Genomic DNA, 19,793 nt, shown 5'->3' on the forward strand with positions numbered 1-19,793 from the left:
AACAATTCCTGGAGACAAATGGAAAGTCATTTAAGTATCAGCTGACACATCCCAGGGGACGCCTTCCCCTACCTGGCCGTGCAGCCCGGCAGCTCAGTCAAGCCTCTGCGGCCCAGGCACTAAGATGCTAACAGTCCACTTCATGCTCCAAGAGTTCAGCAGAAAAACATAATAAACACCTTTTACCAAAGAAGGGACTTCACCCAAGAGCACTGCTGTTTTCAGCCATGTGAAGCTGCAGTCACAGGCTCAGGAAAGTAATTTCTCACTGTTTTAAAATTCACTAGAGAAAAAAAATCTGAGAAGTTTAGGTTTGGAGAGTTCCTAGTTTAATGCTTAACACAATGTTTTATTCCTCTTGTCATTTACGTCTTTGTCATACATAGAGCAGATACTGTATCACTGAAGTCTAAAGTTTCATTAATAGCTTCACTCACAGCAGATCTGAGGCCCTGGATAATTCTTTAATGGGATTTAAATTAAATTTCTAGAATTAGGACATATTTTTGTTTGAAAACAGTGATTAACTAACTTTGGTTTCATAAGCTTTGAAAAAGGTATATAGAACTGTTTGCAGTGAATACATATTTACATTAATGTCAATAGGGATCAGAGGGCTGAGATAATTATTTCTCTTAAATCCACCAAGAACAAAACACATTGCCTTAGAAACCTGGGGGCGTGGGGGTCCATCTGTCACCTTTGAGTAAAGGCCAAGACACCTTTATTTACCTGTAACTTAAAAGATATCAGCATAGGATTCTCACCCTTGAGTTTCAACAAATTGAGCTACACTTGACAAAATACCTCCAACATTTCTTCTCTTTGAAGTAGCAGTAACAGGCTGTCCACCACTGCATCCAGCCCACAGCTGCACTGGGCAATATTTTGCAGCATGTCAGCTCCCAACCAGGATAGCAGAACAGTTGCTGACATTAAATTGGAAATGCAACCATTTTATTCCCCACCTATGCCCATTCTCCTCATTTCTCTGCCCTCTCCAAAAAGACCCAAGCCTCTATGAAACCCACCCCCCAACCAACCAAAACCAAAAAACAGAAGCAAACAAACTGATATAATCTCTTTCTTAATTTAGAGGCATCACTACCATGGCATTTTCATTCCTGGGGTATAAGTAGTGGGAGAGGCGTCTCTGACCCTGACATTAGGGAATTCACACACTAAAGAGGTACCAGACAAAACAGGAAGAAGCCAATGCTGAGTTTTCAGCTAATGCTGGAATAAGATAACCCCCAAATGACACCAGGCATCTGGATGTTGTCTGCAGCATGCATCGACAAATTGTTTTCAGAATTAGACAAAAATCAAATAAGAAAAAAAAATTTGAAATAAAAGCTCTAGAGACAATTAGAATAGAGGCAATAGATTTTTCATTACTGAAAGAATAAAGTCAGTTCATCCCTACAGACCAATTCCAAATCATGTTTTGCAACCATCTGTTGAAAAGGCCATCTGGCTGCACTGTGGGCCCCGAACCATCTCACATCTTTGGGGTGCAAACTGGATCCTGAAACTTGTTTTTCTTCACACTGAAGATCTTTTCATAGGCTAGCTTCAAGGGTTAATTTCAGAAAGTTTCTCAAAGTAGGAAGGCAAGCAGTCACCTATACAAGGGACTTTTAACATTTCTCCATGAATGTAATAGTTTGGGGCAATTTTTGAGAGTGGATCAGACGCTAGTTAGCACACTGAACTCAGCCCAAGGAAATAACAACCGCAAATCATGGTGACTGATGTCATTTGACAGCAAAGCTTCCTTTGATGCAGAGGAAAGCATTCTTCCTGAGGGAATAAGGGGAAAAGGACAAACACAAAGTGGAAAAACCCTACACCAACCACCAAAACGACATGCCAGAGTACCGGGAGACTCCGCCTGCAGGCGGCAGGTGGAAAGCCCCCATTTCAGCACTTGAAATGCCAATTCAAAATTCCCAAGTAAAGCCTACAGAAATACCCAGAACCCCCGAGACACAGCAATGAGCCCCTGAGCGGGAAACGGCGAGAGCAAGAGCTAGGCCTAGAAATGGGGCGAGCTCGTCATTTCCAAAGGCTCCCAGAAAGAGACTGCACTGGAGTAAGAGTTCAGTTCAAATAACAACATCGGATCAAACCCACTCGAGTCATGATTTTTAGAATAAATAAATGAAGCCAAACAGCCGTTATGAACTGGTAGCGATCTCTAACCAGCACCACACACGCATTCTCAGGCTTGGTGAAAGGCAAGAGGTGGCTCCTGATGCCCACAGAGGCATTCACCGCCCAGGAGCTGCTCACGCCTGCGCTTTCTCCTGCTTCGGCCGATCTGAACCCAGAGCAATAGAAGACCTACTGCTCCATTTCAGTGTCAAAAACATCAAGCTGAAAAATTAAGAATTCAGTAGATGGTACTTCAAAAGCACTTTTTAAAGACAGTATTTAAAAAAAATAAAATCCATGAAGTTCTTTTGTGAACAACGCGAGAACAGAAGAACAAAGGAGTATTTTAATCAACATCTCCACACGCTGAACATTCTCTAAAATGCCAAAATTTTACAACGAGAATCACATCCCTGGCTGGAGTAACCGCACCAGAAGAGTGGTCAAAGCTCAGTCATCCTACGCGTAGGAGAAACCTCCACAAAAGTGAGCAAGACTGTCAATATTCAATATTGTCTAAACCAGACACTCCTTGTCCCAAAATGACATATTCAAACGTATATTTAAGTGAGAATAAAATGTGTGGTAAAGCTAAAATAATGAAACTATAGTCTTGAGTGAAGATCTTTTCAGGAGATTATTTGCTTTTCTTTCTGACACATTTTAAACTGACACACCAGGAAACTGAGCACTGAAGTAAAGTCCGTCCATCCCCACCAAAAGAGAAAAAAAAAAAAATTAGTTCTCTGAAGTCAGATTATTTTCTGCTTTCAAACAAACAGGGTTTTTACAACAAATCCTTCTAAGTTTGAACAGCTTTCACAAAGCTTTAAATTTCTCTGAGTGGGCTTCTGAACTGTCATTGCTGGTTATTATTAGTAGGCACAGAAATTCCCATTTTAATTAGAAACTTTATTTTGAAATACATTACACAGTTTACATGTGAAGTGCTTTCACTGTAAGATATTTCATAACATTGTGCTGAGCAAAATGGCTGACCAATTTCCTTGAAGCTCTTCCAGTTATGTTTTGTTTTTATTAAAACTATCTTACAGAACTAAGATGCAACTTAGGCATTTGTATTCATAAGCTAATTACTATGTTTACCTTAGGGAAAAGATATCTACTTAACCATTCCAATTAACTATGTGTTTCAATAATGACGTTAAGCATTTGGCATAAGACTGAAAGAAACCCGAGTCCTAATTAAACCTGTATTCACCAAAGATTTAAAAAAAAAAAAAATCTTCATGATCAAACTACTTTTTTTAATAAGGCACAGTCAGACAAGTATTTATAAAGACTGGCTACCAATTCAGTTTTACCTGCACAGCCTTCCTGCTGGTCCATCAAACATAATCTGAAAGTTGTTTTCCCTGTCTGCTGCTGAGACTTTTCAAGAACAAGGCAGAGCAGTAAGGCAACTAAAAGAACAAACATGCAAAGGACTTTGGCATTTGGGATGGATTCTGAACATCTGCAAAGTAGTTCATTTTGTAAATGGAGCATTCACCTGTTATTATTAAAATGGTGGCCAACCGTGATAAGGAAAACAGAAGTGGTGCAAGCAGTGCCTGTTTGCAAAAGGGTATTTTAATAGGAATAAACAAGATGTCTGGTATGCTTTCAGGTGAAGACTTTGCATGCAGCAATTCCCATAACTTTCAGAGATAACCTAAATTGAATTCTGAAATTCCCCTCTGCCACTCAGAAAAGCTGAATGTACCAGGAGGTTGCTTGACAGCAGGTGAAATACCAGGGAATGAAATCTCCATTTAGATAATGAGCCAGTACTGCCATCCTACTTTGCATTTCTTATTAGAATGAAAGGAAGCCTTCAGGAATGGTAACTCAAATAATTACACCATTATTTTGGCTGGAAGAAAGTTCAAGAACTCTTAAGATGTGATGATGTTTAAAGAACATGAAACAATTCTACCCACAGTCAAAGAATAAAAAATAAGAGAAGCCTTACTTTCCCCTCCCCATTAAATCTTTGAGGAATAACTGCTTGAGCTTAGCACTGTATGGCTTCTGCTGCCTCTGAATGCTTGACAGATACTCTAAGAATTATAATTTTCAAGCTACTGTTTGTTTTCAGTTTTAAGTCATTTCAAATAAAAATACTGCATCTATTTCACTTTAATAATCAAACTGAGCATAAAAACCATTAAAAGTGTATTTCTGATACAAATTTGTATCACACACTAAAATACTATTTTATAGCTAATTGTAAAACAAAAAGAATTAGAATATATAAAAGTTTTTTAAAAATTCTTTTGCACAGCTGAACTCATAGTGCAGGTTTAAGATTTAAAAAATCTGCAAATGAAGTAGTCATAACAAATGTTGAATATAAAATACATTCTAAAATATTTTACAGAATGGCTGAATTACCAAGCATAAGAACTGAGGATAAAGGATGTTAATGACAAGCAGCCACATACAGAACACAAAGCAATAAGTTTAAATCAGACTATTTTGGTTTGTGTAGCCCTTTATTAGCAACTAAAATAGAAGATATCTGTTGTACATCACGGGTAGTAACTGACTATACTGGAGTTTTATTATATTCTAATACAGGATCATTTATAAATGCGTTGTTTTCCTTTTTTTTTTTCTTTTATTAAAAAGCTTCCACCCCTTTTTCCGTTTACAACTTGCAAAACTATTCTGAAAGCTGAGTACATGTGCACAGGTCTGCAAAGAGTGCAAATTTAGGATATGGTAAATGCTTTACATGTTGTATTTGTAGGGACTGTCTACCACCATGCCTTCATAGCCATCATCATTTAAAAAAAAAAAAAAAATAAAAAAAAAAAAAAATCACAAAATGTTTCGATACCAGCCTTCCTTCCATTGTCCTAAACAAGAAAGCATTTTTAAATGAGTTGAAACTAAGGAAGGACTACACCTACTAGAAAAGAAGAGAGTTCTATTAGTTTGAGGTTTCAGTATACCCAAAGACCAGGGACTGTATCTTTGTAAGGGCTAGGCTGGGACCCCGTATACAGAGCGTGTGCAGGTGCCATCCCTGAGCATTCAGCAGTTCAGTGGACCATAAGTGCTCCAGCTGCATAACTCACTGAGCTGTCTTGCCAGTTTCGACACTGGCTTGACTGAGCATAATTCAAAAATGAAAAGCTCATATTCATTCCATTCTTCTGGAGCTCGTTGATAGCCTGAAGAGAGAAAAAACAGGTGTTTAAAAAAAAAAAGTATCTGTGAAATTATGACATTTTCTAGATCTCAGTCCTCTCTCCTCCCTCCAGGGGTCCTTGCACATCTCTCATAGTAATATAAGCACCTCCGAGTAATTTGTAGACCTAACCCATTTCTGTGCCATTTCATTTACTGACACTCCCGCTGCTGCACTACGTACATCCATGCCGTTCTATCAAGCAATACTAAACAAACTTTCAAAATAGATCCTTTAGAAACAATGCTTTCAGTTCTACAGGGAATTTATACAGAAACACAGATGTAACAGAACAGAACCCAACTTTCTAGATCGCATTTCTGCCATTAAGGAAAAAGAATGTATGAAGATGATTTATTAAAGTGTGACAATTGGCAAAAGCGAATAACAGAATTTAGCTCAGATTCACTGCAAAACTAATCATCATCTGAGGTTAAGAGTTGGATATTTTTGCAGAGTTGTCATAGTACTGAATTTTGATATCTGCATCCCCAATATTGATATTGCTCATACAAACTTTTATATACTCCACTTTAAAAGGTTCCTCTATATGTTATCCATATAGACTACGTTTCCAGGGAATTAGGTTTTCCCTTTTAAAAAGGTTAACATGCTTCCTGTTTCAGATTTGAATTACAGTAAAAACACAGTAAGATTCACTCAAGCAATATGACAAATCTGCAGCACTCCAGCAGTGCTGTAAAGCAGCTGTGACCCAATTTAGACAACTAAGTTAAACCAGTTTATGTCTGCACTGCATCACCAAAGCAGAATACGGTAACTAGAAAGTACCAGTTAATCTGAATTCTACTTGCCATTAATTTATGAGTTAATGGTGCACTGCACTAATACTTACAGGTGCAATCTCTCATCATATTTGCAAAACTCAAAAACGCTGCCAGACATCACAAGGCACTCACAATAGCTAGCTAATAGCAATACAGAAAAAATATATACGTTTGTAAGTACTGATTCAAAAGAGTAAATATGTACTTCTTCAGGGAAATAGATTTATATGTTTGTTTATTTAGGACCAAGAGAAAGTGAATTATTGTACTTCATTGAAATTCAAAAGGAACGTGGTACCTCATCTCCCTTAGGGAACTGAAGACCCTCAGCCCTTGTAAGAGCTTACATTTGTCTATATGCAAGACATGGAAATTGGAGACCAAATTGAGAACACTTGGAAAAATAAATTAAGACTTGTCATTTTACAACTAAGGAATACTCCAGCAATATTGTGTTTAAAACAAATGTAAGCATTTTGCCCAAAGTTACATTTTTCAACAAATCAAAAGTTACTTACGTTTAATAATACGCCAATAGGATGTCTTCCGCATATTGTATTATGGTATTTCTTCAAGTAATTGCTAAAAGATACAGGATCTAGCTGCTCTATAATGCTCATACCCTGAAAAAAAAAATTGATAGCAATGATTACTTCACACATTCATAAGCAGGTGTTTATACACCACCTATTTATGACAACACAGAATACTTCAAGAGGAAAAAACCTCCACTTTATATCAAGGGTTTCAAGGGAATCTCAGCATTTGAACTCTAGCTTGTAGTCATCTTGTTGCCATCCCTTGCCAAACTAAAAGTGCAGGAGCTCTTCCAAAGCTGTCAATGATCCACAGATCTGTGAAGCTATCTTTGCAGATACCAGTGAAGCTCATATTAAAAAAGCTCCTCCCGCAGACTAGCTGATCCCCACCTCCAAGGATGCCCTACTTCCATAGGATTTTGTACAACAATAACGAGATAAATTTACTAAAAGGGCAAAGCAGGAAGAAGTTTTGCCTCCATCTCCTCTACCTGATAACAGGGCTCAGGGCTGAGCACTTGCCTGGGACTTCTGGATGTCCAAAAACCCTAGACAAATCATCAATATACACACATGCAATTCAAGCACGTAGCAAGTGTAATATATCCTAGACACATCAAGCTTGCAAGGCAGTTGTTCTGGGCACAGGCTGGCCATCTGCTCAGAGCATAAAAAACAGATCCAGAACATCTCTAAAGCACTAGAAAGTTGGTGCACAGCAGAAACATAAAAGCCAGGAGATGACGCTTCCACTTTATAAGAGGCGGTCACATATATACATCCTTTTCTCCATCCACAGTAAGACCCATGATCCCATGGAGTCATACTATGAAAACCAGCACATGTGTAGAAAACAAAACCTTCCACATAAACATTTGCATTCTTAAAAGCAAAAAGAATCCTACAACTCCAGATACAGCCTACTCTTACCCCATTCCACAGAGTAGATCAAATACAGTGAAAGTAGTTTAAAGCAAGTCTAAATCAATTATTGTCCAGGTTTTCTCATGGCTTTGCAATTTTGCCTGTATCAGACTCCATTCTCTTGTGTTTTTCCTTCTTCTGAAAATGATTAATTCCCTTCACCAGGTAAATGAGCTCCAGACACTCCCTAATTCAGTAAGAGACATAGCTGTGCTTCTTACATGTAGCTGATGAAACTGGAAAGTTTTCCTTAGAGACTGAAAAAAATCCATACACTTTGCATGGGAACAACAGGAGATTGATATTAGAAAGGGATAGAATTTCTGCTAAGGTTTCTGCAGCTGTCCCAGCCCCTTCCCCTGCTTTTGGAAAAGTATGGGTGATAAAAGGAGAAACCACGGTGCAGGAAGCAGTCAGTCTGTCTAAAGACTCCACCTCAAGAGTGAAACCTCTTGAATACTCTGCAAGGGCGTTGGCTGATCTGGCAGATACACTTAATTATTCAGACTGGATCACAGTTTAGGATGGAGGAGCTTGAGATTCCCAGGAGAGTCAGGGAGGATTAGGAAACAGCAACCATAACCACCACCTTTATGTACTTTTAATTAAAAACAGACATAAAATGAATTCATAAAGAGATAAATTTTATGGAAAAATAAAACCAAACTATGCTGACCAATTGCTGGCAAGAGCTCAGTTCTTCCAGGGTCATGGAGGGGGTGTTTGGACCCCTGGCTGGTAATTACAGCTGTTACTCACTCCAGATCTACAGAACCTAAATGAGTGCCAAAAAAATAAAGGTAGCTATTCTCTAACTAGCAGTCATTACATAGATAACCATTGCATTTCTAAAGTTTAAACAGCATATCTTTGAACCGTTCATTTACTTGTAAATTGTACATGTCAATACACAGCTAAAGAAAGCAGAACCAAACTTAACTATATACTCAAGTGAAACTAAACACGCATTATTCAGATACTGAACAGCTCAAGAGAATATATTTTATCCATTTGTAAATCCTTTCATGACTTTTTAAAAAATGAAAATGGCTGCTCCATTGAGAGACTCATTTTATAGCTGTAAGTCACTGGAACATACTGGGCAAAGGCATCTGAGCATTTGTCTCAAATGAATGGACATAGATTTATCAGAATGCCTAGTAAGCTTATTTCAATGCACAGTTCAGCACTGCAAAACATTTAGAGCTATGCAGTTCATCCCAGAAAATGCTAACAGAGCTCCATACATCACAGATTGGAGAAAATCCATAGGAAATGGCTATTAACACATATCCTATAAGCACTCAGCTGTACCGAACTTTTCAAACTTTTGGATTTAAAATCCATTGTGGCAGAGGAGCAAAGACGACCAAGCTTGTTCCTCAGTCTAAAATGGTGTTGAGGAACAAAGGAAACATTTTTGTCAGGTTGTATTTTATTTTTCTAAAAAGCAGAAGTATGAAGCTAATCATTTTCAGTATTCAGAATAACTCAGCTGGGCACTGTTTAAAACAGAGTTAAAATACCTGACAAAACCCACATGATAAAATGCAAACCATCACGTGGTTCTGCAGTTTATCACATGGTTATTATGGCACCACATAGAAATTGCATATCTCAGTTAACCAGACAACTGTAAATGGCATCTACAATATCCTAGCACAGTGCACGTAATATGATTAAAAGCAGTTACATTCTTAAATACCATCCCCTATAGGATCAAGTATCTACAAGCTTACAAAAACAAGACAAAACACCCACCGAAAAAAACAAAACAACCAAAAAACCACCCCAACCCACAGGCTTATTTTATACTATACTCCAATACTGCTTTGGCTAGTTAAGTTTAAGTTTGCAATCAGTTACTTCAGCTGCTTCTTCAGACTAAAAAAAATATAAACCGGTAGCACGCTTATGGAAGTAGAAACAAACTTGGTCTTAGCACTAGCCATTCCAACTCTCTTTGCATGTGTGAGTCACTCAGACTAGAAGGTAAACAACCAACAGGAAAATTACTGGCTGGGCACAGCAGAGAGAGCAGGGTGCTGGCCATCCAGGCAGAGAGTCATGGTCTTGCATTATGCCCAAGCTAAGAAGCCTTCCCAGGCTGGAGCACTGTGGAAGGTTCTGACACACCGTAGTGGCACTTGCAGAAGCCACCAGAATTCAGCAGTTCATCAGAGTCACCCGAGAAGCCACTCGTGCTGAGCACAGCTCCTGCACAACCGCTGGCTGTTCCTGCACGGCTCTCCTCACCTGCATTATCCTCTCCCTTCAGCATTCAGGGTAACAGAAGCCTCCTATTGACTCAAGTGAGGCATAAGGTTTCACAAATAGATATAAAATGAGCAACCTGGCAATGAAGACTGAAGCAAGCAGTCTGCATTTTCTGGCTAGCTGTAATCAAAAAATAATTACTCTTCAACATCTTACAGAATACTCCCCGCTTTTATTTAAAAAGATGGTAGGTATCAGGTTATGATATACAAACAAATTATTGCACATCAGCTGCTCAATGTAACTCTTCATTTGAGGATTCTTCCCTCAGGTATCCCTATTAACCATGGGGCTGTTTACTCCTTTCACCATCAATTCACAAGGTACACTGTGGTACCCCCAGGGTAACAGCGGTCACATTAACAGTTACCATGGAGAAACCGATGTCTGCCCAGCAATATTTACTACTCTGTATTTTTTTTATGCTGGAGTCTAAGGGCTCTAACTTAAAATCACAGCAAATAAGATTTCTCACAGCAGTTACCAGGTTAGTAAATCTTCAATGCCCAAAGCGTTTAGCGTTGTTTATGCACTAGCCAGGAAAATCATCGTGCATCTGTACTTAAGGTCCAGTCTAAATAAAAAAAAAAAGAGACCATTGTCCTCCCACAAAGGCATTTCTAAGGAAAAAGAAATTTCACCTTAACCCAGAATATCTTCCTGCTTACAAAGCGCTCACCCAACTGCTTTCCTAGTTAGGTCCAATAAAATTATTGGGCCAGTAATAGTAGAGGTTAAAACCTCTGACGGTTTTAGTACAGTTTTGTCTCTATCTTAGTATTATTTTCTCTGTGGAGAGGCCTAGTGGTTACAACAATATGAGTTTCTTTAGCATGCCAAATGACATTAAAAAATTCAATACTTATCTAAGGAAACAAGAAGTAGCTGAGTGGGGCATACAAAATTGAATAAACTCCTTCCAAAAGCTGGAGAAATGTGACAGGGAGATCTTTGTGGCATTGTGGATAGCGTCCCAAGTGTACCAACAATACTGCTAAAAAGAAATTTCTGAAATTCACCAAAAGTAAAACCTACTCTGTACAAAGTTTGAGTACGGAGTCATGTGTTCAGACATGGCGTTATATAAACAGGCAAAAAATAACCACAGTATACTGCTACGCAGCATGTTTAGTTTTCCAGTTAAACTTACGACTGAAAAAGTATTTTCATAGTTATTAAACAGTAGATATCATTTTCAATGTTACAAAAAATGTCATCTCATTTTGGCTGAATAACTACCAAAAGAAAGAGTTGGTGCAGCAACATATTCACTAGAAGTAATTAAATGCCAAAGTCCAGTCTTTCTACAAGCTTTCACCACAGAAGTTAACAAGGGGAAACTAATGTTTGCTAATGCACCTTAATCTGTTCTCCTGCAAAAAACACTCAGAGCTGCAAATTCTGGGACTCTCTAGAAAAACACTTGTCTTTATAGAGAAACTTCTCAACTGACAACAAGAATTATTAAAAATGGGATAAACAGAATGAAGGCAAATTATTTACTGTTTCCATTCCAGTGATGAATAGTGGAAAAACAGAGAGATTAATATGGATACACAAAGCAAAAAACTCCAGAGATCTCTCCAGCAGATAGGATTTATTCCTTTAAGACAAGGAATAAAATTAACATGCCCCGAATAATGACAGTTTTCTCTTCTAACACATTTTACAGAAGTTACATAAATGATCCAAATAGTTTTAAAACAGATTTTAAGGTTACGTATTTCCAGAAGAATTACTTCTATTCCGTGCCTTAAGTATAGTCTTGAATGCTAACACAATTTTTTCATTTAAAAATAAATCTTTGGCTCCTGTGACTGCAAAGAAAATGCAACAGAATTGGCATCGTGATGTTTATGTATTTAGCATTCCTTTCAGCCATTTGCCAAACCCAGAATGAAGTATGGTCTACTGCTTTTCCCCACCACCTACTACAGAATAAGGGGCAAGGGGAAGACTACTCCCAAGGAAATGGCCCTACAGTCTCTCCTCCTCAAAATGGATGTTGCTGAAACCATTAGCATAATCATAATGCTGTTTCAATATGCAGGTATGATAGCTATCAAGCCTGAACTAACTACCACAATACTCGATTCATAACTCTTACTGTTTCTCTAAAACATGAGAGGGTATGTGGACAGGAATTATATTACACTAGGGCATTTTAGGTAGGTGAACATGCATTTATTCTCATAAATTATGCTTACTAGATTATACCCGCAATATATTGTGTGCAGTCAGTAAAATGGAGGATACTAGCTAAAAACAACAGCTAACTTCTTATTGTGGTAAACAAAGGAAAAGTATACATTCAATAAAATAGCTAATCTATAATATTTTGTTAGAGAAATTTCTAAAGTGTTCAAAGAAATGTAATGTACAGGAGAAATTTGTTAGTTATTTCCACCAAATCTGAAAACTTACCATTTTATCTAGGTGCTCAATGGATCTATAAATTTCTCCTTGGGATTCATCATAGTAACTGTAACGGAACCTCTGACCTTGAAACAAAAATCATGTATAAAATAAAAAAGGGAAAAATCGTAGCTAAAACACTCCCTAATACTTACTAAATAATTGAAATTATAGTATTTGTAAAGTAGTAATCTTCAGTTATTTTATACTTTTTAGCTCCACTGAGAAAATTCTAGGGCAATCATGAAAGTAGCAGCCCAGAAGCAAAGTAAAAAATACATGACTGGCAGCTATATTCCTAAAGAAAAACCTACTATGTAGAACTGACACTGCAGTATCACTTACTAATTGCCTGTCATTGCCTTGGAATCCAATCTATAAATTAAAAAGTAAAGCAACATTTCATTTTGCTATCCCTCTTGACAAAGTCAACCCTGGAGTCAGCTACTTCTGCTTTCACAACAATACCCACAGTAAATGACGGTTAAAAGAAAAAGTTCATGATAATTCAATGAACAGTTCTAGATGATTCATTAGCCACAACAGATTCTTATATACCTCCACCTATTCCACAATTCAAAGACGAGTAAAATATGCACTTAATTACGTAAGTTGACCAAAGATGACAATAAAAAAATGGGAAGAAGGTCTGTTGTGTAACATAAAACATATCTTTCTGAAGCAGTCCCTTTTCCAGCTATTATCACACTTAAAAGAAAAATAAAGTGTTAAAGCAGGACAGAAATCAAGGCTTCTGGAGTCTTTATAGCTCTGCCACCAAGATGAACTGGGATAGCTCTGGTGAATTGGCATAAATACTCCATCTGCTATCTTACCCAGCAGTAAAATCTACAAAACTTAATTCCGTCAGAGGGATGTTGCCATGTCCAGTGAATTTTTAGCTAATCAGTTTTGCAAGTTGCTTTGAGGTGCTTAAAAGAAGAGTAAAAAGAGCAAGAAACTTCAGACACTTATTTCATTGCAACAGTAAAGAGATGCATATGAACCCATACGCCTTCACCATTTATTTCCTCCACTACACTGAAAACACATTAATATTTTTCATCTATTGTTTCAGATTAAAAAAAGAAAAATCCTTTTTTAGCTTTACAGAGGCATTTAAGTTTGAAAGATACATTTGCCAGAAGTTAAAATGTTCAAGGTTTAATAAAATACTTTATTTGAAAATCACTACAAAATATTCATCATACTGTTATAATGAAGAGATGTGCAACTTACCCCAATGGCAAAAGTCAGAAGAAACCACAAAGAGGTTACTAGGATCAGCTAGGTATTTACTGAAGAGTTTTCCAAATTCCTGCTCTTTTGACTCACTCAGTGCTCCGACCAACACAGGAATAATAGTAAACTCATCCTTATGGCTTATAAGCAAAAGAAAAGAGGTTGTAATTCAAGTAACAGCTGAAGTTTTTTCAGGGCTTGTTAACTGAAATTGCAGTATGTTTTAAAAGGGCACTACAGTGTTGAAGATACAGTTAATTTGGTAAGCTCATACTATGAAGTTGGTTTAGAACCTAAAACTACTTCAATTTCAGGAAACAAATCCCCCCCACCAAACAGCATTTACCTTTGCTGCAAAGTGAAAACACCAGGTGAACAAAAAGACAAGACATAATGAAACCAGCACCAAAGTAAGAATGAAATTCTCCTTGTAGAGATGCTGTACAAATGTTGGGTAATTTTCCAACGTACATGAAAATGCTGAAGATAGCACCCAGATGTACACTGATATTCCAGGGAAAATTAAAAATACTATGAAAGACAAGTTAAATAAAAGATGGGGGGGGACCCCAAACCCCACCACAAATTGACAAATATTATCACCTTTAAAGAAAAAGTACTCAAAGTACTCATCTGAAAGAACAGGTGTAAACAGAACCTCTATTTCAAAATTAGTATTAAGGCTCCAAACAAACTTTAAATCCCACAGAAAACACCTATTAGTATTTGCACTTCATTCAGAGATGCCTTGCAAAGAGCTATTGAGAAAGATTCATGAAAGCATGTCTAATATTAACTCTATTAAACCAATATAAACAAACTTGTTTATAAGGGGTGTTCCAATTTCAACATTCAGGTGTTTGCTCCACTCACAGTTTTATTCCAGCAACTAATCCTAGTCTCTGACCGTCTCCTCCCTCAAATTTTTATTGGGGGGTGGGGAAGTGTGAGTATTAGACACCATATACAGTATTATATACCATAAAGGGTATTATTACTTCCTACTGTACTTCACATGTCGTTCAAATATTTAATGCACATAATACTCATAATTCCTGTAGAAGAATTAATTAGCCTTATTACCTTTCCATGGCTTTAGCAGTGTAAGGCAAATGCATTTCAATACTGTGTTCATCTTCATCTGTCTGTAGGGACATACGCTCAAACATTCCAGTCTTCCACAATTCTCCATAAACTGAAATGAATTAAAGATTAATTTTTACTACCTTTTTTTTTTTAAACACTGTAAAGCAAGCTACAGTGCATCTTTAGCAGAACAACCCCACTATGCCAAATTACTTGCCTCCAAGGGCTGTCATCATAAACCACTTGTTTTTAAATAAATTCAGGATTAAGATTTTGTTCAAGTCATTAAGATACAAACATTAATTGACTCAGTTTGCAAAATAAGTGTGTTAAATCAGTGACACCTTGTTAGTATATTAAGAAAGAATATCAGTTATGATACAAAACATAAGTAACACAAATAAAACACATTTGAAAATATGCATGCATTTGCCCAGTCACTGAATTCTTATTTTCACAAACTATACCATCATATGTTTAAAACAAACAAACAAAAAAAACAAACAAAAAAACCTGCTGATCAGCTGAGCCATTGCTGGATGTGTTACTATTTAATACAATTTATTATTAACTGAATCATGAAATCTAGAGACAGCGAAAACTGATTACGTAATCCACATTTGTAAGTTATCTTTTCTGCTCTCAAATGCGCTTGGTGGTATGCAGACTCATTATGAAAACTCTCCACTTGATGAAAAATTTGATGTAGGGCTGTGCCTCCTTCTCTACTCCATAAAGGAGTTCTACAGAAACCGAAACATTTGTTACTGAAGGAAACTTCTGCAGGCACTATGTGGAAAGCCTGAACTAGCTTGCTTAATCACAGTTATGATGAAATAGCAATACATCTGCACTAACTGAAAAAGATATTGTATTATTTACCTCGAAACACATGAAAGTCAAAATATCAAATTTATCTTCATTGCACCTTTAAGTTTAGTCTGAAAAACTGGTATTTCATGGATTAACAGTTTTAAAGTTCTGTAGGCACTCTGCCAGTTGAAAAAAGAGTCACATGCAATAATGCACCCAAATAAAAGCAGCATTTTGTTCCTCTATTATTCGTCTATCAGAAATAAACTCAAACCAACTAAAGCACTATTTTTTTTGCAGACAGAGTACTTCACAGAATAATGGAGCATGTGTGTAGTGGGCTATTATTCAAATGTAACACTTTAATTTTGAGATCCCTCTTAAAGATCACTTGTCGAGAGGCACACACTCATAATGGAAAAGATGAGCAAAGATTGAGAATTCTTTACTTGCAAGGGCAAGAGAAATGATAAGGTTATAATATAGCAATGCCTGCAACTACCCTTCTTTCAGAAGTTAGCTTTCATTGCAGTAAAAACAGATTTATACTTGTATGCCACTTAAAAGCAATGAAGTGCCCAACAACAAGAGAGTCCTTGGCACTGCAGTACCACAGTTAATACTCAAGCCTCAGCAATCTTCAAGATGTAAGCTTTATCATGCACTTACTCTTTTGGTCAATTCGGAGATCATACAGAGGTGTTCTATAAATGTCCACACTGGAAAGTGCACATCGGGAAAGGGGCACGTGATGGGAAGGCCCAAGAATGAAAATTTTTCGGCTACAACAATTAACACAAAAGCCCACAATTTAGACAACTGCAATTTGTAGTACAGAGACTTGGTTTAGAGTAACATGTTTAATAAAAATGTACAAAGTGATACGTTCTGGTGGTTACCAATAGTTTTACTTTGCTGTGTGTAAGATCACAGATCAATCCATAGCCTAGCCTTGCTTGGTAACTCAGAAATGATCATGAGATCAGTTCAATAATGCTTCCCGTAGCCTTAAATGTCTTAAGCAGGTTATACATCAGAGGACAATCATCAGCTAGAAACCTGTCTGACTGGACTCATTTGGAGGCTGAATGATGTGCTATAGTACCTTAGAACAGATCTTTGGATTCTCTCTTTGGACCAACACAACCTTCAGTTACACACCACTTTCAACAACTACACGTATCCGCCCTCAAATGAGGATTATGGATTTAACATCTATTCAGAGCTTTTCACTTATTTACTTGATTACCCTTACTTCAGATTTCACCAAATTCAAATTAAAGTCATTCTCGAATGCTGTTTTTATCCAGCTGTTGCATCAACAACAGAGACTTGGACCTGCACATTTGTAGCTTTAGCTGATACTGCAAGCTTTCACATGTCATCATGATGTTATTTCATCAAGTCCTCAGTTCCTGGCTGTTGATTAGATGTTAAGGGTCTCCTGCCACAGGACTTAAAGAAAAGAAAAAAAAAAAAACAACCTATAGGAAATTCAGCTTTTCAAATTCAGGATCACATCATCTTGTTTCTGGCACTGAACTAAAGGGGTGGGAGACACGTAAAGATTTTTTTTTCCCCTTACACATAAGTGCTATACTAAAACATTTTACAAAGCTCATAAAAACAAAATATCCAAATGTGCAATACTTCGGCTGAAAGATGAACTCTAAACATCCCATGTGGTAAAATAGCAAATGATCCAAAAAAGTTCAATCAACTCCATGCCACTGAACCTGGGGAATGCAACTTGTTCTAGAAATTTTAGAGAAACTAGTTATCTGTCACACCGTAAGTAATCTTTACTTTGTTCACAATAGTTTGGAACCTATTGTCTTTGGAGAGCATTCCAACGTGTTATCTCATTAGCAACTGATAGACATAGCCAGTTTTTATATTAACATTGCAAAATACATACTTTGAGTGAATACTGGAGATGTTTTACATTTTTGTCATTTAAAAAATCGTTGTGGTCAGCACAACACAAAAGAATTATATTCCTTTAACCTAGAATAACTGGTTTCATATTTTCAGAGGCAGACACAGACTACAGTAGTGTGCTGAGTTTTTTAGTTTTTCTTTTTTTAAACTGTTGTGCTGTTAGAAACAAGTCCATTTAAAATGATTACAACAAGTAACTTTCACTAACTTCAAATATTATATACACACACTGGTCACTTTCTCCACAGCAGAAGAGAATCCTGGTAGCATTCAGCTCATAATCCTGCACTGAAAAACCAATGCAGAATCATGATCAAATATTTTAATACACTTAACAACCAAACAAAACCTCCCAACAAAAACAAAACAAAAAAAGAAACAAAGACACCCTGCGACCAGTAAAAATAAAAAAAAACCAGCTTGGGCTTTTGTAAAAGCAGTGGAACATCAAACAATAAAGTAAATTAAATATTATTACCTGCAAAAAGAACACTTTTAACCCCTCCCTTCTAAAACATTAGTTACCAATAATTCCTCAATAATTTTTGAAAATACTGCTTTACATTTTCAGTTTCAACAATATTAGTTTTTTCTTTTGTAACATCCAAACAATTTGAACATTTGTGATGTTAAAACAGAAAGGATACATAAAAGACTAAAAAGAGTATAGAATTAAAATTTGAGTACTTCAAGATGTAAAAAAGTACAGAGAACATTCAACTTCTCAGAGAACTGCAATGGCATTGTCTTACACTTTGTAAAGTAAAACTTTAATACTTACGTAATATTAGGATCCACTTGTTTGTAAGCATGGGCTGCACAAGATCCACAATAGGTATATCCTGCATGGCTGCAAATCAAGGTGTACAAAATGTTAACATATTAAATATTGTTTAACATCTTAAATATGTTGATATTGCTATTAGATGGTAACATCTTCAATATTATTTGTCCCCAATGAGCTAGAAACAGTGATCCAAAAATCAACTCCTGAGAGAGCTGGAGAGCACTGTTGCAGTACTGACCGTACGAGACACATATCTGTCAAAGAACTATCTGCGACCATTTACTTGAAAGTTAGCAAGCCTCCAGGTCAAAGCACCTTTCATTACTCGTAAAAGATACCAGTAGGCACGCTACATAACTGCATATTATCAGAAGCTCATGATAATGCTGAGAGCGCAGACAGGGGACAAGGGAACAGCAAGCTGCTGGAGAAAGCTCTGGTAACTGCACTCAGTAACTGAATACAATGACGGTAGAGGGGTCTGGCAAAGAGAGACTACACATTACAGCAGATAAACAGAGAATAAAAATGCTCTGCCATTGAAGAATACCTCAGCATTAGAACGAATGGGCACAAGGAAAGGAGCAGAACGCAGCATGGTAGCTGTTACTGCAGAGAATGCAATACATGCTTTATTGTTTCCCATCACTCTGGCCTGGAGCCTTTCTCCACCTGTGTTCCTGTGTGTGCTCCAAAAACATTAATAATTATTCTGACTACTTGTTTCAAGTATCACATCCAAATCGTAAGACCTATTCCCCTCCAGACTGTTAAAAACAGGAGAAGACTCAGTTCACACTGCTAAAAGCATTAATTCCAGAGAACGTTCATTCCCCAGGGTTCCAGGCCAAGCGGCGAAGAACAGCTGACAGTCACCCAGCAGCATGGCCACAGCAGAAGGCCGTGCCCACACTGCACAGCGCTTGGGCAGTATCACCTCTGGAGCTCAGCTGGAGCGCCTGTGACCCTAGCTCAATAGTTATCGTTTATTTTGAGTAAGTATGTGCAACACACAACTAGAGCTTTCCAGATGGTCTTTTTATACAATGATACTGAGAATGAAACGCACTGCAAGTCCTCGGACAAACAGGATGTTTGAAGATACAAGTTCCCCATTGACAGGACTGGAGGATTTTATATTTATTTATACGTATGTATGCTCGCATGCATGTATATTCACCCACAGAGTGATACCTGGAGCAAGTTATCCTCAAAATTACCCTGGGGTTTTACTTCTGTGTCACTTGCTTCACTCATTCTAAAGAGCTCATAAAGGTACTAACATACACACTAAGGGGATAAACAGGAGACTGGGACCTAGTGAACCAGCAAGGTATGTCATTTGACAATGTCGGAAAAGCCTTCTGAAATGCTCCCTCTGCTACAGCCTTCTTCAGTCTTTCACAAAAATATTATGAGCCATATCCCACTTTACAGGTGGGAAAACAAAGGCATGGCTAATGAAACAATTTGGTGAGACCACAGGAAGACCTCCAGCAATTCTGGAAAAAGAACCCAGGTTACCTATTCTGCAGGTGAAAGGCCTCTTTCCTGACATTCTTGCGAGAAAGACTAAGGCAGATGTGGAACAATTTCTTCTGCACATATAATACTATTATGGAATA

At 37.3% G+C, this 19,793-nt stretch overlaps 1 protein-coding gene across 2 annotated transcripts in view; it reads right to left on the minus strand.

Annotated features, from left to right (window-relative positions):
- Positions 1–4,680: 4,680 nt before the first annotated feature.
- Positions 4,681–19,793, minus strand: part of MEMO1 (mediator of cell motility 1) — a 28,190-nt gene continuing 13,077 nt past the window's right edge. The window contains exons 2-9 of one of the 2 annotated variants that reach the window (XM_075043053.1): positions 18,163–18,231; positions 16,779–16,895; positions 16,110–16,222; positions 14,625–14,736; positions 13,539–13,681; positions 12,309–12,385; positions 6,663–6,767; positions 4,681–5,339 (exon numbers count right to left, since the gene is read on the minus strand). In XM_075043053.1, the coding sequence (XP_074899154.1) occupies positions 5,208–5,339; positions 6,663–6,767; positions 12,309–12,385; positions 13,539–13,681; positions 14,625–14,736; positions 16,110–16,222; positions 16,779–16,828 (732 nt within the window). In that variant the 5' untranslated portion in view covers positions 16,829–16,895; positions 18,163–18,231 and the 3' untranslated portion in view covers positions 4,681–5,207. The remainder of the gene's footprint in view (positions 5,340–6,662; positions 6,768–12,308; positions 12,386–13,538; positions 13,682–14,624; positions 14,737–16,109; positions 16,223–16,778; positions 16,896–18,162; positions 18,232–19,793) is intronic. The other variant, XM_075043052.1, reaches the window with a different exon arrangement.

Source organism: Buteo buteo, chromosome 12 (assembly GCF_964188355.1).
Source record: "Buteo buteo chromosome 12, bButBut1.hap1.1, whole genome shotgun sequence".
In the NCBI taxonomy this organism is placed as follows: domain Eukaryota; kingdom Metazoa; phylum Chordata; class Aves; order Accipitriformes; family Accipitridae; genus Buteo; species Buteo buteo.